At 50.1% G+C, this 17,762-nt stretch overlaps 1 protein-coding gene and 1 long non-coding RNA gene across 4 annotated transcripts in view; one reads left to right on the top strand and one right to left on the bottom strand.

The window, feature by feature from the left end:
• GALNT18 (polypeptide N-acetylgalactosaminyltransferase 18) overlaps positions 1 to 17,762 on the bottom strand; it is a 356,353-nt gene that overhangs the window by 163,385 nt on the left and 175,206 nt on the right. For all 3 annotated transcript variants that reach the window (XM_073882914.1, XM_025848485.2, XM_025848484.2), the window contains exon 3: positions 3,615 to 3,781. In XM_073882914.1, coding sequence (XP_073739015.1) covers positions 3,615 to 3,781 — 167 coding nt within the window. The remainder of the gene's footprint in view (positions 1 to 3,614; positions 3,782 to 17,762) is intronic.
• LOC112806162 (uncharacterized) overlaps positions 1 to 17,762 on the top strand; it is a 53,733-nt gene that overhangs the window by 22,840 nt on the left and 13,131 nt on the right. The window lies entirely within an intron of this gene.

Raw genomic sequence — 17,762 nt, 5'->3', positions numbered from 1 at the left:
AGTGTGAGTAGGCGTGTCATCCTGGGCCATGATGTAAATGTCTTTGTTGCTGTGGATTATGGTTAAAATTTGTGTGTGTGTGTGCGTGTGTGTGTGTGTGTGTCTGTGTGTGTGTGCATGAAACATTGCTCCAGTTCCTGCTTTAGCTCCTGAATCTCTTTTACAGCCAAAATCCCTGACAGAAGACTCTAACTCCCTGTCTGCTCTTTATCTGTATTTGGCTTCCACAGTCCCTCCCCCCAGTCCTTTACCAAAGCTTCCTGCTGAGGTTTCCATGATCCGTACCTTCTGAATCTGGGGGCTTCTTCCCAGACTCAGTGTTCTTCCACCTATCCGTGGGTTTGTTCAAATAAATGACGCTCACTCTGGGAATTCCACGGAGTCTGTCATCCTCCAGATTCTTCTCTCCGCTCCTGTTCAGTCTCTCCCCAGCTAACCCCCTTAAAGTCTCACGCTCAGTGTTCTCTCAAGCTTTTTCCTTCTGCCTCTTTCCTTTGCCACCCTCTCCCCCCAGTCAATGGCTTCAGTTATTCTGCGTAAAAGACTCCAAATTTACGTCCCCACAATTCTCTCTCTTGAGCGCCGGCTGTACGCTTGGCTAGCTATGCAGCAGTCTCCTGGGAATGGACATGAGGGCTGGGGAGGAGTAAACACTGACGAGGTTCAATTCAGTCATGCACTTGACTGTGTCAGGATGCGAGGCAAGCAAGGGAGCATTATCATCCCCATTTTGCAAAGGAAGAAACTAAGACCCCGAGACATTGAGGGGTGTTTTCATGGTCACTCCTCCAATGGTGAAGAGGATCCTAGAGCCCATGATTTGAGACTTCAGTTCCACAGTTCTTTCCCTTTGCACCATGTACTGGAATTCCACAGGTACAAAAGCAAAGCTACATCTTGTTCATTAAACCAGAGGTTCTCAACCCCAGCTAAGCAACAGAATTATTAAGAATGCTTTTAAAAACAGAGATGGCCAGATTCTGCCTCAAACTTACTGAATCAGAGTCTTCTGGGAGAGAGGTTTGTTTATTTTAGCTTTATATTTTGAAATAATTACAGATTCACAGGAAAGTACACAGAAATGTACAAAGAGGTCTTGTGCACCCTTCACGCAGCCCTCCTGCAACACTGACATGGTACACAACTATAGTACAATATCAAATGAGCACACGGATGTTGCCTCCATCTGCAGAGCCTTTCAGATCCCTCCAGTGAGACATGTACCCATTTGGGTGTGAGTATGTAGTTCTGTGCAATTCTGTCACATACAGCTTTGAGTAACTACAACCACAGTCCAGATATTTAACTGTACCATCAGCATCATACTCCCTAGAGTTCAGGGTTTGACAGCCCCCATCCCTGAAGAAGAGCCATCCCACTGCTCCCGGCCCACTGCTCCTTCTGCCTCCCTCTCCTGGGAACATACCATCACCCTCAGAGCCACCGTGGCTTGAAACCAAGCTATAATTCACCAGCCCGCCTTAGGCCTACCTGCCCTGGATCCCCATACCCACCCCTACAGCAGAATAGGGCCTAAGGATGCCTCTTGCTTGGGGGAAGTCCTCACCCTTGGAGAGATGGCTCATTCATCCTTAGCCTTCTCATCTTCTAAAAGGGGAGGGGCCAGCAGGCCTGGGTGGAGCAAGGTGGGGTGCATGGGTGAGTTAGTCAAGCTGTTCTGGTGTTAGCCATTGGGGGATGGGAGCTCTTGTAGGCATCCATTCCATGGACAGAAGCAAGGTAATAGCAAGTAGCTTTAAGAAGTGGGAGCTGGGCCCCTTCCCGTATCCCTCATAATGGACAATCACCTTTAAAACTATGCTGCCTATTTGCTTCCATCCTCTGATGTCTTTTCCTTCCTTTACACCCACAGAACAATTAGAGTCAAGTGATTCATAAGCACTGCCCCTCAGAAAGCTCTAAAATCCGCTTCACAGCACTGCTCCTATACTTCTTACTACATGAGAAAATGAAAAAGAAAATTCGCTTATTGAGATTAAATATATTTCAATTATCTGATATGTTTCAGCTTTAATTGATAACAAAACACAAATTGCCCATCTGAACTTCTCATTACAGCAGCTGATTCACTGGAAAATTTACTACCTGACACCAGAGAAAGAACTAAAGATAACACAGGCTCAGTGACTCTATGATCCTGTGACCCAGCGGTCTGGTTTTTAAAATCATGCATTATCCAAAGCAAATCCATTTTAATCATCCTATCAAGAGCACTGGTTTTTTTTTTTAATTTTTTATTGTTATGTTAATCACCATATATTACATCATTTGTTTTGGTGTAGTGTTCCATGATTCATTGTTTGTTTATAACACCCAGTGCTCCATGCAGAATGTGTCCTCTTTAATACCCATCACCAGGCTAACCCATCCCCCTACCCTCCTCCCCTCTAGAACCCTCAGTTTGTTTTTCAGAGTCCATCATCTCTCCTGGTTCGTCTCCCCCTCTGACTTACTCCCCTTCATTCTTCCTCTCCTGCTATCTTCTTCTTTTTCTTTTTTCTTAAAATATGTTGCATTATTTGTTTCAGAAGTACAGATCTGTGATTCAACACACGTGCACAATTCACAGCGCTCACTGTAGCACATACCCTCCCCAATGTCTATCACCCAGCCACCCTATCCCTCCCACCCCCGACCACTCCAGCAACCCTCAGTTTGTTTCCTGAGATTAAGAATTCCTCATATCAGTGAGGTCATACGATACATGTCTTTCTCTGATTGACTTATTTCACTCAGCATAACACCCTCCAGTTCCATCCACGTCCTTGCAAATGGCAAGATCTCATTCCTTTTGATGGCTGCATAATATTCCATTGTGTATATATACCACATCTTCTTTATAAGAGCACTGGTTTTTAAACCACCTCAGTACCTGGTCTCTAAGTTTGGAGGATATTACAGGGGCGGTACACGTAGGTATCAGAGGCCCTGAAATACACACCAAGGGAAAGAGGTAGCTGGCAGTGGCTGGAGAAGGGGGGACAACATGGGGGTGGGGCTTCAACTAGTGTTTGTGGGCCACCTGTGGCTTTGCTAAGGTCAGACAGAGCAGGGAGCAGGGCATCCAGCAAAGAGGACAGACTTTCAGCAGCTCTGTTGTTGTCACCGTGTTATACACCCACTACCAGCCCCACCATCAATACCGCTGTGACCTTCACCATCACCGGCACCATCGACCCCACCACTAAGACAACATGAACTGTCTTTCAGACAGAGGCCAAGGAACACCACAAACTGAACTGATGCTTCCCAGAAAACAGTCCCTGGGAATGTTCACTATGTACGCGGTGGCGGAGGAGGTCAGGGCTATGTACCTTACACTGCGCTAGAATGCTAGAGGAGACCGTGCACAGCCAGTAAGGAAAAGCTTGGGGGCCAGGCCCCTCCAGGATGCAGAGAGGGCACACCTATGGAGGGAACCTTCCAGAGCAGTGGCCATCTAGAACCTCCCATCTCTGAAGTAACGTCTCAGAGAAGGAGCAGTCACGGAGAGCCTTAAGAAAATGAGACCCTCCGCCTCCCGAGGCTGAAGCCTCTGCTCAGATGTCAGGCACAGAGCAGGGCACTGGGCCCAAGGGAGTGCGGGCACTCACCGTTACTGCTGTTGTCATCCACCAGGATGATCTCCTTGAGCAGGTGTGGAGGCGTGCGTTCAATGGCTGAGTGGATGGAACGAAGCAGCACGGACAGTGCTTCGTTGACAAAGATGAACACGATGCTCACCTCTGGCAGGCCATCCGGGAAGGAGAGGTTGCGGCACCTAGAAAGAACAGCCAGGCTCTTAGATCTGTCAGTGACTCATGTGGGGTTACCCCAGGGGCTGGCCCGCCCCATATCTTGGCACCAGCTTTGCCAGAGGGCTCAGGAGTCCAGATTCTTATTTGATATGGAAGACAAGCCTTAAGTGTGCAACAGACAGGGTCACACCATTAAAACTGGTGTGGACCACCCCAGAGTCTGAATTTGTCAATGGCTATCCCAGCTGAAGAGTTGTACAATTAGCACCAAGGGCAGTACCTGGAACCCAGCATGTGGTCACTGAGTATTTACTGGAAGAAGGGCTCAGTATATCTAAACCCACTAGGATAGAAAATGCAACCAAAGGGAAGTCTTAGTATTTTCAAAATGGCAGGCAACATCTAGGTGAGGGCAGACCTTTGATGATCTGCCGCAGGAGAGAAATACGTGTCCTTCCAGAGACTTTGACTGCCAGAAGCCACTCTGCCTCACTCCAGAAGGCATACTGCCTGGGGCCTCCCCTACTTCTCATTCATCACCAGGATCCAACCTCCAGAACCAGGCTGAAACTAGACTCAGAGTTTCCACACGAACGAGGGATGGAAGGACAAGTCCAATCTCATTTCACAGATGAGGGCACTAAAGCTCAGAGCGACTGAGTCCCCACCCCATGAGTCAGCTGCCAAGATAGAATCCCAACTCTGGCCTCTGACATCTACACCAGGGATCTTCCCTCCAGGAAAAATGGTTGCTGGAGAGACTGCCTCTAACTGTCCCATTTTCCCCCTAGTTCTCCTAAAACCCTGAAGTCATTGGAGGTCTCTTACCCGAAGGACTTGAGCAAAACCATTAAAGTCTGCGTGTTCTTCCCCATCAGAAGAGAAATGCATAACCGCTGCAAACATTGCCTTAGTGGGCAGGAAACCATGGCTGGTGCCCTGCTCTGGCTGAAAGGAACCATTATTCCAGAAGGCATTGACTCAGGATAGTTGAATGAAAGCAAAGAGCAGAAATTATAGGCCGTGGGCTCAGAGAGGAGGCTGTCCACTCCCACCACTGGCCACGGACGGCTCCAGGGGCTCCCTCCAAAGTGGGAGGTGCAACCACGTTAGAACATGCAATAATGAGCATAACAGCACACGGCTTCTGCTTGTCAGCAATTAAAGTGCTGCAGGATAGGAATGGGCTGGTTCTTCCTTAATGAGGAAGGCTGCAGGATAACCAGCGCTGAGCAATTTGGAGAAATCACCATGGGGCCCCAGCCTGCTTAAGAGCAGGAGATTAATAAACTAAAATCACCGTCTCTATGGTTACCAGAAATTTACAGAAACTTCTCCCATTCTATTTCCAGCTCTCCTTCTCTCTCACCAAAGAGGGGTGGGGGAAGGGGAAGAGTTGAACCTTTTCCCAAATCCACCTCATGCTTACAATGTTAATAAAATCACCAGGTTAACAGATTGGGGTGGAAGGCGTTCATTCTTGTATTTAATGGAATAAATATTTATGGAGCTTCTTCCATGAGACAGGTACTCCTGTAGGCAGGGTGTGGATGAAATACCTATCCTCAGGGCACTTAGACTTTGACAGGGGAAACAGGTTAAGCATGGAAGCAAAGAAATGATACAATTTCGGACGAGTACGGAGATGAAAAGAAAGGCAGGGTAGGAGGCCAGGGTGATGCCTTCGCAGCTGTTCAGAAGGAGTGGTCAGGGAAGGGCTCTGTGAGGAGGAATTAGTCAGAAGCTTATATGGTTTGAAAAAGCAAGCCGTGAAAAGGCCAGGTGGGGCCGAGGGAACAGTGCGGTGATGGGAGAGGAAGCAACAGGGGAAAGCGGCTCACGTAAGTGCAGCGAAGGGATGAAGGCGACAGGGAAGCAGAGGGAGGGACTTGAATGAAGGATATAGCCTAGAAGCTCTAAGCTCACCTGACCGTTTCCAAAAAATTTTTTTGGTGTCGTGAATGGGATTTTTATAAGAACCATGAGAAGGTGTGGTTAGCAGTGCTTATTTATGTCTATCAAGACCGGCAGCTGGCCCTTCCTTAGGCATGAAAAGTGACAAAAGCATTAACAGACAACCCGCTCGTTAACTGCATTTTTAAAATAATACTATATATGGCCAAACTGCTGGTACGTGACCTTTATTTTTATTTTTATTTTTATTTTTTTTAAGATTTTATTTATTTATTTGACAGAGAGATAGTGAGAGAGGGAACATAAGCAGAGGGAGTGAGAGAGGGAGAAGCAGGCTCCTGGCTAAGCAGGGAGCCCGATGTGGGGCTTGATCCCAGGACCCTGGGACCATGACCTGAGCCGAAGGCAGACGCTTAACGACTGAGCCACCCAGGTGCCCCTATTTTTATTATTTTTTTTATAAAGTATAGTGAACAGCTCGCGATAAGGTCAGCACAGGGGTTCACGCTCGCTGTCCTTCCCACTAGCCCCACCAGCAGTGAAGATGGTGCCCCCGCGGCTGGAAACATTTCTCCACGGTTCCCCGGGGCCTCAGAGGCCCCCGCTAACTAGAGCTCCAGGTTGTTCATAGGTGTTTTCCAGAGCTGGGGGTTAACTGGCTTCCTCTACTCCCCTCCCTTCTTACTTCTGAACATAACCGCTCCTCTTCCCCGTCCCAAGGAGACCAAGTTTAATCTCTCCCAGTATCGGCATGCCCACCCCGATGGTTTGAACCCCCAGCGCCGGGAAGCCGACTCCTGATGGTCTTAAGCAGAATGGCAATGTTATGTTGGTTTTATAAACTAAACTCTGCTGATCACCATTTTCACATGAAAGATTCTTTCAAACATAAGGTTGTTATGACACAACCGCTTTGGAACATGACACACACCTAGAGTAATGCATCGTACGGGTACCTGTTCATTGTCCGTCCCCCCATAATGCAGCCCCCCAAGAGCAGGGGCTTTATTTTGTTACTGGGCTCTTACCCTTAAACCAGAGTCCGGCACACAGTAGGTTGTTGGAATTAAAGCTAACAGAGCTACTGATTTTATGGAAAGCCTAAATTTTATATGCACACCACTGACCCCAGCATGTTCCTTTTTTTTCCTGCAAATCTCCTCCCTGTGTTGGAGAGTCAGGGCCTCTCTTCACCAGCGGGTCCTTCCTCCCCTGAATTTATGGCCCCAGTTCCTCACATTCAAGTCTCGGGCAGCTCTCTGATTCTTGGAACTGTAATTAAGTGGTCCCTCCAGGCCAAACGTCCTGACCTCCTTAAATCCTTCTTTCCCCCCTCTTCTCTCCTGCGAGCTGCTCGGGGTCCTCCCGGCAATAGGGGTGCTGCCCTGGCCTCTCCCTCTCCACACTGCGAGGCCCCCTCCCTCACCCTTCAGTTTATTGGAGCCCAACCCAAATATGGGTGTGGCTGAGCAAAGGCTGGAGGGTGGCAGGTCGAGGAAGACAAGGTGGGACAAGAGCATTGGGCAGCGGATGAAGCCACCCAGCCCCAGCTCTGCCCCAACCTGCCGTGTGACCCTGAGTGGGCCACTCTACCTCTCTCCATGTCACGTCATAGAATAAGGGAGGCAGAAGAAACAACCACTCAGTTGTCCTTTCTCTCAAAAATTCTGTAAAATCCGGGATCGTCTATCTCCCACATGGTGAAAAGAAGACACCGCATTCAAGAATCGGTTTGCAAACCTGCCCTCCCACGCAGCACCTGGTCACCACCAAATGCCACATGAAACGTCCCCCTACTGCCCTCATGATTACACAAGGTGACCACACGTCCTGGTTTACCCACGACTTTCCCAATTTCAGCACTGAAAGTCCCAAGCAAAGCGGGACAGTGTCCCTAGCCTTGTTGAGGGTCGGGATGGAGCTTGCTCCCGGCTGCACGCCCACTGCCCAGCACAGTGCTTGGCCAACAGCAGGCACTCAGTCAGCATCTGCTGAATAAATTGGTACTACCTTCTCAAAGTCCCCAGCACACACACATCAACGCACTGAAGTAGAATTTGCATTGCTGGAGAAAGGAGGCAAAAAGAAGGAGGAAGAACAGCCTGTCGGCCGAGATGTCCACATACCTGCTGGTGACACTCACCATTGTCCCTGCTGAACACTGAACTCAGGACAGGAGCCTGCCTGCCACAGGGCAGCTCAAGGCTTTCCAAGGGAATACACATTCAAGAACCACTTTGGAAGAGAATTGTTCCAGACCCAAGCCCAGCACTTCTGCTCCAGAGTCCAGCCACTCGATTCGCCCATCAACCAGCACTGCCCAACCCCTTCCCCCCCAGAGCTTTGCCTCTGTATCCACACCCCTGAGATGCTCTCCCACAGCACTTTGACCCTCCAGGGTCCAGGGTCTGCCCCACACCCTCTGCTCCCAGCGCCTGCTCCCCACCCGCTCTGGGTGTCTGCCTCCGCACCCCTTCGCCCCTGCTCACCTCCCCAGGAAGGCCCAGAGGACCTGAGAGTCAGAGGAACCACACAAGCCCAACTGGCCTTCCCCTAGTGATGCTTCTGGAGAAAGCCTGACTGTACAGGACCAGTTCTTTACTCATATTGAGAAGAGGCATATTCTCCTATAAAATTAAGCCACAAAAGTTCCCTTTTTACTTTTATTCTTGTTCCAAGTCGAGCCATTTTCCACTAGAGATAAAAACAAGGCATTTCTGAGAGGGGAGTACTATGGCTGTCTAATAAGCTGGAATTGATGGTCATGATAAACTCAACTTTATTGATCTCTGCACACAGAAGGTGATGCGGGATGGGAGCAGCTATGTAGAGGCCGCTCGGCAGAGCTCCCCAAGACTGTTTTGATCTGCTTATAAAGCACATTTATATCAAGAGCTTCAGTGCCACTGTTGCCTGTGGGAGGCAGGGAAGCAGCGGCCAAGCGAGTGAGACCAACCTTGGCTCCCGGCGGCCAGGTACCGCCCTGGACAGCGGCCAGATGCCTCCATGTGGCATCGGCGGATTCTCCCCTCCCTACGACCTTGGCAAATCTACAAGCTCCCAGTCCATCAGGGTGATAACTCATGAGGAGGCTGCTTGACCTGGGGTGGGAGGAGTGGGTAGACCTCTTTGAGGATGAAGTTCAAAGTCGAATGTGAGCTGAGGCTGCCTGCCAGTGCAAGGGTCAGCAGATCCAACTACGCCAGGATGCTTGGAGTGGAGACGGGGTCTTTCTGGACCAAGCAGCAGGAAAATGGCACGCCCAGATACCCATTCCCCTGAGTGTCCCTAGCCCCTCTTTCTTCCCAGACTTCTCCCAAGATACCCTCCCCTGCAGCTGTGGTCAGCACACAGGGTTCAGGGACACCACTAACCACCTAGAACATAAACCCTTGGACAGAGCCTGGTCCCAGGGTCAGCACAGCCCTCTTGGCCCTTCGAGATCATCAGTGTCCTCACCCCAGCCTCTCCCCTACCTGCACCCACAGGACTTGCTTGCTCCTCCTCTGACCTCACTTGGGTACACTGCTGGCTTCTTCTAGACCTTTCCAGATGGAATAGGCTCCCAGGCTGGCCTCCGTCCAGTCTGCTGGACTTAAACCCACAGATGAGGGCAATGAGGAGATTTTCATTGAGCAAGAGGATAGTCAAAATTTTTACTCCCTCTGGCTGGCATCTCTATCTCCATGACCTCTACACCTGAGAGACTGCATGGTGCCTGCTACCCTATTGCCCATGGACCCCCTGTAGAATATTTGGAAATTATAATAGTAATAATTTCCATTTTCTGAGTGTTCACGATTTGCCGTAAACCATGCTAGGAGATGTACGGATATTTTTACTCCCCCCCCCCCCATTTATTCCTTCCTACAGTCCTATATGGCAAACACCATTATCCCCATTTTACAGATGAGGGAAATAGGGCTAAGACAGTTCAGTTACTTTCCAGGGCTTAAACCTGGGTTCATTTGTCTCCAAAGCCTATACTCATAATCCCTGCTAAACTAGGGTCTGTATCTTCCTTCCCACTCTCACCCAGAGATGGGTCCGGCAAAACAATGGTGTTGTAACAAGCTAGAGACCTGGTGGGGGTGGGGGGGGGCAGAACAGAAGTCACTCCAGGCTGCTATCTGATGAAAGATGGAGAGGATGTTGTATGTCTGATGTGTGCAAAGATGATAAAGCCCTGCTGGGCACGTGAACCCTGAAACTCTTCCTGGTGCATTATTCCCATTGGGATAAACCATCCCGGTGACTCCTGGTATAAAGGGGTCTGGGTCTTCTGTCTCGTGGCTTCATCCTTTGGCCCACCACTGATGGGACCAGAGACTGATTCCTGAGCTCCACGTAGCTACCAACAGCATGGCCATCAGCATATAGGGCAGCCTGGCCCAGGAGCTGTGTGTAGCCAGATCTGGCAATACTGAAGAAGGACCCGTGACCCGATCCAGCCCTCTCTCGTGCGAAGGTTGAACGTGAGATACCCCAGGAGGCAGGAAGCAGGAGTCTGGGGCAGTAGAAATGATGGGGTTGGAACAGGACAGGTCTGGGAGCTGGAGGTGCAGAGAGTCACCACTAGAGACAGCGTTCTAACATGTGAGTCAGGAGGAGGCAGGCTCGGGCCTCCCTGGGCCATCCTGAACCATGCCCCCCTCCACCACACCTGAACACAAGGCTTCCGGTTGTGTGATGACGTGACTGGGCATGAACATCAGCCTACAAAGAACCCCAGCCATCTGCGGTTGCCACGTGAGCTCAGCTCCTTGCTCCGAGAGCACGCAGGAGCCCCAGGAAGGAGAGGCCCGCTGTGATTCCTGGGCTGCAACTGGATCCCCCGTCACTCTCACAGCCTCCTCTGCCTTACTTGCATGCCACTCACAAGCCATCGCAACATGTTTTTATGTGAGTATTTAACAAACACCAGCGTCTCCGCTAGCCTATAAATTGCATGAGGTCAAGACCACATCTACTTTACTCACCAGGTATGGCTAGTACCTCGTACCACGTGCAGCACAGAATGGAAACTCAGAAGCCCCTGGGTGTCTGGCTGAATGAACAAATGAATAAATACTCAAATGACGAACAGAACTAATTCAGGCCCATGAAAGGCCTGTGGGTGGGAATTCCAGCATGACCTGGCAGAGCAGGAATCGCTGAGCTGAACAGTAAGTCGCTGACAGTACCCTGTATGATTTCCTCACATGAACAGAGTTGCCATAAAAAATCACTATAAACTTGGTGCCTGAAAACAACACAAATGGATTATCTTACGAGAAAGGTACAAAGGGGCTTTTGTACCTTGTGGGAGGTCAACCAGTTTGGAAATGAGAGACCGGGCCTTGCAACCCACCTGTTTTAAACATCACTCTATAATCTAAGCAGAAGCTTCATCTGTTAGTCATGTTATCCAGTTTCTCTTTTCCTCTGATAAGCCAGAGCAGTAAACGGAGCCCGGGCAGAGGCGGGAGGCGGGGGGCGTGGGGATATCCCTCTGGCTCAGCTGTGGAAGAGACAGCAGACATCTAAGAACTGGGAGCTTTAACCATCTGCAAGGTGAGAGAAACAGGCCCGTCTGATCAGAAACCACAGACAGGTAAACTACTAAGTAGATGTGATCATCAAAGTGTCCAGCTTTCGTCCAGAGGGAGAGCTCCTACAAACATCTTACAGGTGATTATACCAATTTGGAGAAAGGATCTGCTATATCAAATGTCGATTGTAAGCAAGACAAGAGAGAAAAGAGTCATTTGAAATGCACACAACTGACAGGAAGCAGAGAAACCATTTGTTCCTAAAACATCTTACTGGAAATCCAGGGGAAATGGAATCCCTGTGGCTACGTGTACAGTGGCCCAGGGAACAAGTCAGCTGGTAGGGAAGGCACATCAGGGACTGAGCGTCTCTGGTGAGTTTGTTGGTGAGCAGGTCAGGCCAGGAGAAGGCGTGGTGGGGGAAGGTGGGCCCCTTAGGTCAGAAAAAGGAGGATGGGGCATCTTTGCTCTCCATCAGACCTGGCTCCGGCCTCTGATGCCCAGAACTCTGGGGCTGGGGAGAAATCCCTCCATCTGACCTGCCTGGCTCTCCTCTCCCCTAACCCCGGGGCCGATGGCCTGTCCCATGTGGTTCCTTGTCCACACAGCAGTCCTCCGGGGACTTAAAGTCATGGTCATGTCCCCCCAAGCCATCTCTTTTACAGATCAAAGACTCAGATGATGCAAGTCACAAAAAATTAAATAGCAGTTGCTCTGTGTCAGGCAGTGTTCTCATATTACCATCTCTAATTTGTGTATAGGAAAATCAAGGCATAGGAGAGGCTGGGAAACTTGCTGGAGATCAACCTGCTTGTTATAGTACTCTATAATCTAAGCAGAAACTGCATCAGTTTGTCATGTTCCCCACTTTTTCTCTTGACTCGTTCTCCTCTGAACATACTCCTTTCTCTATATCCCTTACAATCCAATCCTGCACTTGTCATCTGAGTGGCAAAACAGACAAAACTATCACCTCCCCTTTTAAAGGCATTATATTTCTATTAATATAGCTCAAGATTATATTATCTTTAAGAAGAGCCGACATGATACTCTTGGCCCATAATGAGCCTCACATTAAGAATCAGAACTGTTTTCTCAGAGTGCTTTAGTAAAGGAGTGTGACACCCCCTCCCCTGCCACTGTGCATGGTTAACATTCTCAATGCAATAGCAGAATCACTACTAAGGGTGTTTCCCCTTTGTTTGGAAGCTGCTCTCATGGAGGACACATCTTCCATAGATCTCTGGGTCACCTCCACAGAGCCACGATCCCAGACCAGAAAAAGTCGCCTGGGCCGGGGAGGGCAAGCGTGCCAAGGTGGTGTCCTTAAAGACACAAGACCCAGCTGAAAATACTGGCTGTGCCACATACTACCTGTGGGAACTTGAGTAGGCTTCTTAACTTGACAAATACTCAGTATTCTCCTATTTAAAACAGAAATAATAATAACTACCTCCAAGAGACGTAAGGATAAAGTGAAATTAGAAAATACACATTAAGCAGTCTGCCCAGCACGGGGCACATGGTAAGTGAGCAAGTGGTAGCTCTTAGTAAAAATCATAAGCCCCTGGGTAGCAACTCCCACATGGCCCAGCAATCATGATCCCAGCTGCTCCCCCTTGAGCCATCCCCCTTGTCCCCCAGGACCAGCTACATAATTTGTGGGGCCCAGTGCCAAGGGAGAAGATGGTGGTATTCACAAATCATTCTGAGTTTTAACACGGTGACAGTAGAGCATTAAACCAAGCACAGAGCCCCTCTAGCCTTCTCGGGATCCTGTGCAACAGGCTGTGCACTGTACTAGTTTCCTAATACTAGTATTGCTGCTGCAAGAAAGCACAACACACTTGGTGACTCAGAACAACGCACATTTATTATCTTGCAGTTCTGCGGGTCAGAAGTCTGACACGGGTCTCACGGGGCTCACATCACAGTGTTGGCAGCACTACGTTCCCTTCTTGAGGCTCACGGTGATAATCTGTTTTCCTGCCTTTTCCCAGTATCTGAAGCTTGCCCCCGTGCCTTGGCTTATGGCTCTTTTCTGTCTTCAAGGCCAGCAATGGCTGGTGGAGTCCTTGTCACACTGCCGTTCCTCTGGCCTGATTCTTCGGCCTCTCTCTTCCACTTTTAAGTGCCCTGTGATTACACTGGGCCCATCCCGATAATTCAGGATAATCTCTTTATTTTAAAAGCAGCTGATGAACAACCTTAATTCCATCCGCAACCTTGATTCTCCTTTGCCATGTACCAGACCATAGTCATAGGTTCCAGGGATTAGAACATGGGCGCCCTTGGGAGACCATTATTCTGTCTACTATACATACCCAACCATCCCTGCTGGCCCACAAAGTCCAGAGTTGAGGACCCTACAGCCCTCCCATTCATACATGCAAACCTGTGGCCACACCCCAGTGGTGGCAGCAAATACCCACAGTCACCTTGGATGCACTCTAACCTGCTCCTAGGGGGACTGAGCCCCTGGCTCCATGCTGTGTTCTCTCTCTGCTATACTCCCATTCCAGATCTTTCTACCTGGATATTCATACAGGATGGGGCTGGTGTGTGTGTGTGTGTGTGTGTGTGTGTGTGTGTGTGCGTGCGCGCGCGCGCGCGTGCATCTGTCCCAGTTGCTCCCTCCTGGGGCTGCAGAAAATAGTCTAACCCCCTTTAGATCATACCCTCATCACTCTGTCTCAAGCTTGAGCCCCCCCAGTCAACCCAAAAGCCAGTCCACCCTACCCCCTGGGAGGGAGGGAGAAGGATCTCAGGGGACACTGGAAAGAAAGGTGACACGGTCACTGACAGACTCAGGAGCCTCTGAGGATCTCCCAGCGAGAGGCAGGAATAGTACCTGGCGGAGGCTCTGCCCTGAACTACCTTGGAGGTAGGCCATAGAGTTGCCATGGCAACTTTAAGCCTTGAAGCTTGCCACCTGGAGCTCCCTTGCTCCTACCCACACCCAAATACCCACTAGCTCAGGCACTCGTCCCTTCCACTTTCCGCAGCTCCTGGTCAGAAATAACCACCACGGCCTGCAGAAAAGAATGCGGCGTGCACCTGTCGTTGTGGAACAACGGGCTCCCGTACGTCACCTGCTCGACCTGCTCCCGCCGGGTGGGCGCCTGCCCGTACCTTCCTGCCCTGAGCTGCTGAGCGGCTTCAAGCCCCCATGAGCCTCCTCCCCCACAATCACAACCCATCTTCTCAGTGGCCCCCCAGGGATGCTGCCTCCACCTTCTCTTTCCATCCCGCAGGCAGAGACCTCCCTGATCTCTTTCTTCCACCCTCATTTTTCAAAAAAACGGATGCTCCATCGACGTGCGGTAAAATTCACAGATCTTAAGTGAATTTCATGAGTTTTGACAAATGTAGTCCACACCCCAATAACACTTGTTTTTCCCCTCTTCCCTTTTTGTCCCTGGTGGGTTATTTTGGAGCCTACAGATAAGGAGGAGGAGGGCGGATACTGGGACGCTCTGTGTGCTCAAGCACACCGAGAAAGCCGCAGGAACGTTCGGAGCTTGCATCTGGGGATGGGAGGGATGGAGCAAAGTCCCCCCAGGTTGAGATGCAGCTTTTCTCCCCTTCAATCATGAGACCTGGGAGTCTTTCCAACCTAGGAAGCAAGTAGGCAAACCCCTGCCCAGATCTGGCAAAGGCCCCTCCTGGGGTGAGGTCCAGGAGGGTCACCGGAGGAAGACACCAATGTCCTGTCTCTCCCAGGTCTTCTCACCTGGATGGCGCTTGTTGTAACAACGAAAGGAGAATAAATGGCACTTTGATTTCCCTCAAAGCCAACTGTCCCGGAGCCTGGAGGAAATTTGTCCTTTCTCTGCACAGACCAAAGAGCCCCGATGAGGCTCATAAAACTGCCACACTTCCGGCTCCCATGTCCTTCCTTCCCCAGGGGAGGGCTGTCATAATCGGTAAAAGGAGGCTCCTTGCAGATGCCTATTTGGGTCCTGCCTCCCTGCCACAGAGGCCACAGGGCTTCCGTGGGCCATCCAAGTCCAGCCCCTGACTTACTCCTAACCTGCAAGAATGGCCCCTCTGCCAGGAGACCAGGAGATGGTCAGCAAGCTTTGGGATCCCCTGCCCTGCTCTCCCACTACCTTCCACCTAGATTCCTGCTACGGTGTAAGCTCCTCGAGGTTTTTCTGTCTGGTGCTTTACTGGGTGCCTGGCACATACTTGGAGCTCAATACATGTTTGTGGGATGAATAAATTAATAAAGCCTAGCAACCAGCTGGATGGACTTTTTTCCTTCTCATTATGTCTTCTGCTGTGTATAAGGCCCTGAGTATAGAATGGTCCTTTCAGCCAGATGACAAAAGTGGGTCAGATCGCATTTTTCAGCACCAAGAAAGGACCAGCCAGAAATGACAGAAGAGAGGGTGGGGCAGGATTTGGATCACCCACATTCCAGTCCAGGAATGAAGCCAAGCATAGTGTCAGGGTTAGAACTTGGAAGAGCAAACCCAAGAATACAAAGAGCAAAGTGCAAAATCCAAGGACACCTCCAGGGACAGAAGTCCCCAAGGACACCGAGAATGAAGCAAGATCCACCTGGCCAGATACATCCGGAGACTTTCCTCAGCATGGTGCTTCCTCTCCAGATGCCACCCACCCCCACCCGCCTTGCCTCATATCCCAACATTACCTGTAGCAAAGGCCTCATTCTCTGCCTCGATAATGGGTTTTATGTTCAGCAAAACAGTTTTTCCAGCACTTAGAGAAAACTTTCCGGACTCAGACGAACTGATGGGCCCAGTGCTACATACTGTTCAAGCAGTCCCCATCCCCATTAGAGTGTCACAAATTGACACGTCAAGGCAGTAAGCGTGGTGGCAGTTACAAACACAAATTCTGTTGCCCGACTACCTGGGTTCAAACCCCAGCCAGCTCTGCCACTAGCAGCCTTGAACAGATGTTACAGTCATTCCGCGCCTCAGTTTCCTCTTTGGTAAAATGGGAACGAATAATAATACTGTCAAATAATAAGAAATATATCTATTGATCTCTGCCCCTGGTTTCTACTCATATTTGGTCTTTGACCCCAGTTCCTGACACGGAGATCCTAAAACCCTTGTCATTCCCTGAGTGACAGGAGTGTCTGACACAGAGCTCCTAAGTGCCTTGGAATTTCCTGGGTGATGGGAGCATCTGTTGATCTAATGAGGTGATTCTTGGTGGGCCCTGGATGCGGGCTGGTCACCAGAAAGACCAAGCTATGATTAGAAGTTTGGAACAGAGGAGAGGGCCTGGAAAGTGAGTTAATAATCCATCGTGCCTACATGATGAAGCCTCCATAGAGACCCCGAAAGTATGGGGTTCAGAGAGCTTCGAGGTTGCTGAACACATCTGCGCATACCAGGAGGGTGATCTACCCCAGGTCCATGGGGACAGAAGCTCCTGTGCCTGGGACCCTCCCAGGCCCTCACCCTATATATCTCCTCATCAGACTGTTCATCTGTATCCTGTCTTACATCTCTCATAATCCACTGCTAAGTGTAAGCATTTCCCTGAGTTCTGCACCAGTGCTAGCAAATTACTGAACTCCAGGACAGGCGGTGGGGACCTTACTTATAGCGGGTCAGAAGCACAGGTGACGACAACCGAGTGGGGGCGGTGTCACGGGACTGAGCCTGTAGCCGGTGGGACTGATGCTAACTGCTGGTAGATAGAGCTACAACTGAATTGAACTGTAGGGCACCCAGCTAGTGTCACAGAATTGGCTGGCATGGAAAACCCCCACACAGCTGGTGTCAGAAGGATTGTGAGTAGGAGAATCAAGAACAGGGTGGGTTTCCCAGACAAGTCTCTACTCCAGAAGGTTACTGCGAGGAGTCCAAGAATTAACGGAAATAAAGTGCCAAATGCATCCCTGCAAACGTGGCTCATGCCATAGAAATGTTTGCCAGTGTAATTTGGAATGGGATGATAGTAAAGACTTTGAAAAAATGTTTCCAAAATGAGTTAAACAGGATAAGCTAAGCAGCAATGACCTTGTTACAAGGCAGGAATGTTTTTAGGGAAATTAACAGACAAAGAGAGGCCCTGTTTCAGCTAAGCACACCCTTGTTTTGAGTGGTTCACCAACAGCTCTCCGGTCTTGGTTGTGCGTCTGGCACAGGATCTGAAGCGGAGCTAGACAGAGCTTTCCAAGTACGTGTGCAGAGAGAAACCGCATCCTTAAAGCCCCTGCAGAGGACACTGGTGGAGGCTCACGGAGAAGGCTCAGCTCTGTCTTGTATCAGAGATTCCGTTTTTCCTTCCATGAAAAGGCACCTTGCCCCACAGAGGAGGCATGGAAGCTCCATAGACTGTAGCTTTGTGCAGAGGGAAGGTCTTTCCGTTGCGATTATTGCTCAGAATTCGGCCCACCTGGAGTCCTTCAGAGATCCTTTCTCCGCAAACTCAGGAAGCCCAGGCTGGACTGCCCCCTGAAACGTGCTGCCTCTAGAGCACGCCTGCAAGGGGGGCCTGCCCTTCTGAGAAAGGCCGCATGGCCTCAGTTCCCTTCCACCCTTCGCCTTTCTGTTTCTCTCCCATGGAAGTA

This window comes from Callorhinus ursinus, unplaced genomic scaffold (genome assembly GCF_003265705.2).
Source record: "Callorhinus ursinus isolate GAN/ISIS: 27379988/994484 unplaced genomic scaffold, GSC_fseal_2.0 scaffold49, whole genome shotgun sequence".
Taxonomy (NCBI): domain Eukaryota; kingdom Metazoa; phylum Chordata; class Mammalia; order Carnivora; family Otariidae; genus Callorhinus; species Callorhinus ursinus.
The sequence above is the reverse complement of the archived record's forward strand: the minus strand, read 5'-3'. Positions and strand labels throughout refer to the sequence as shown.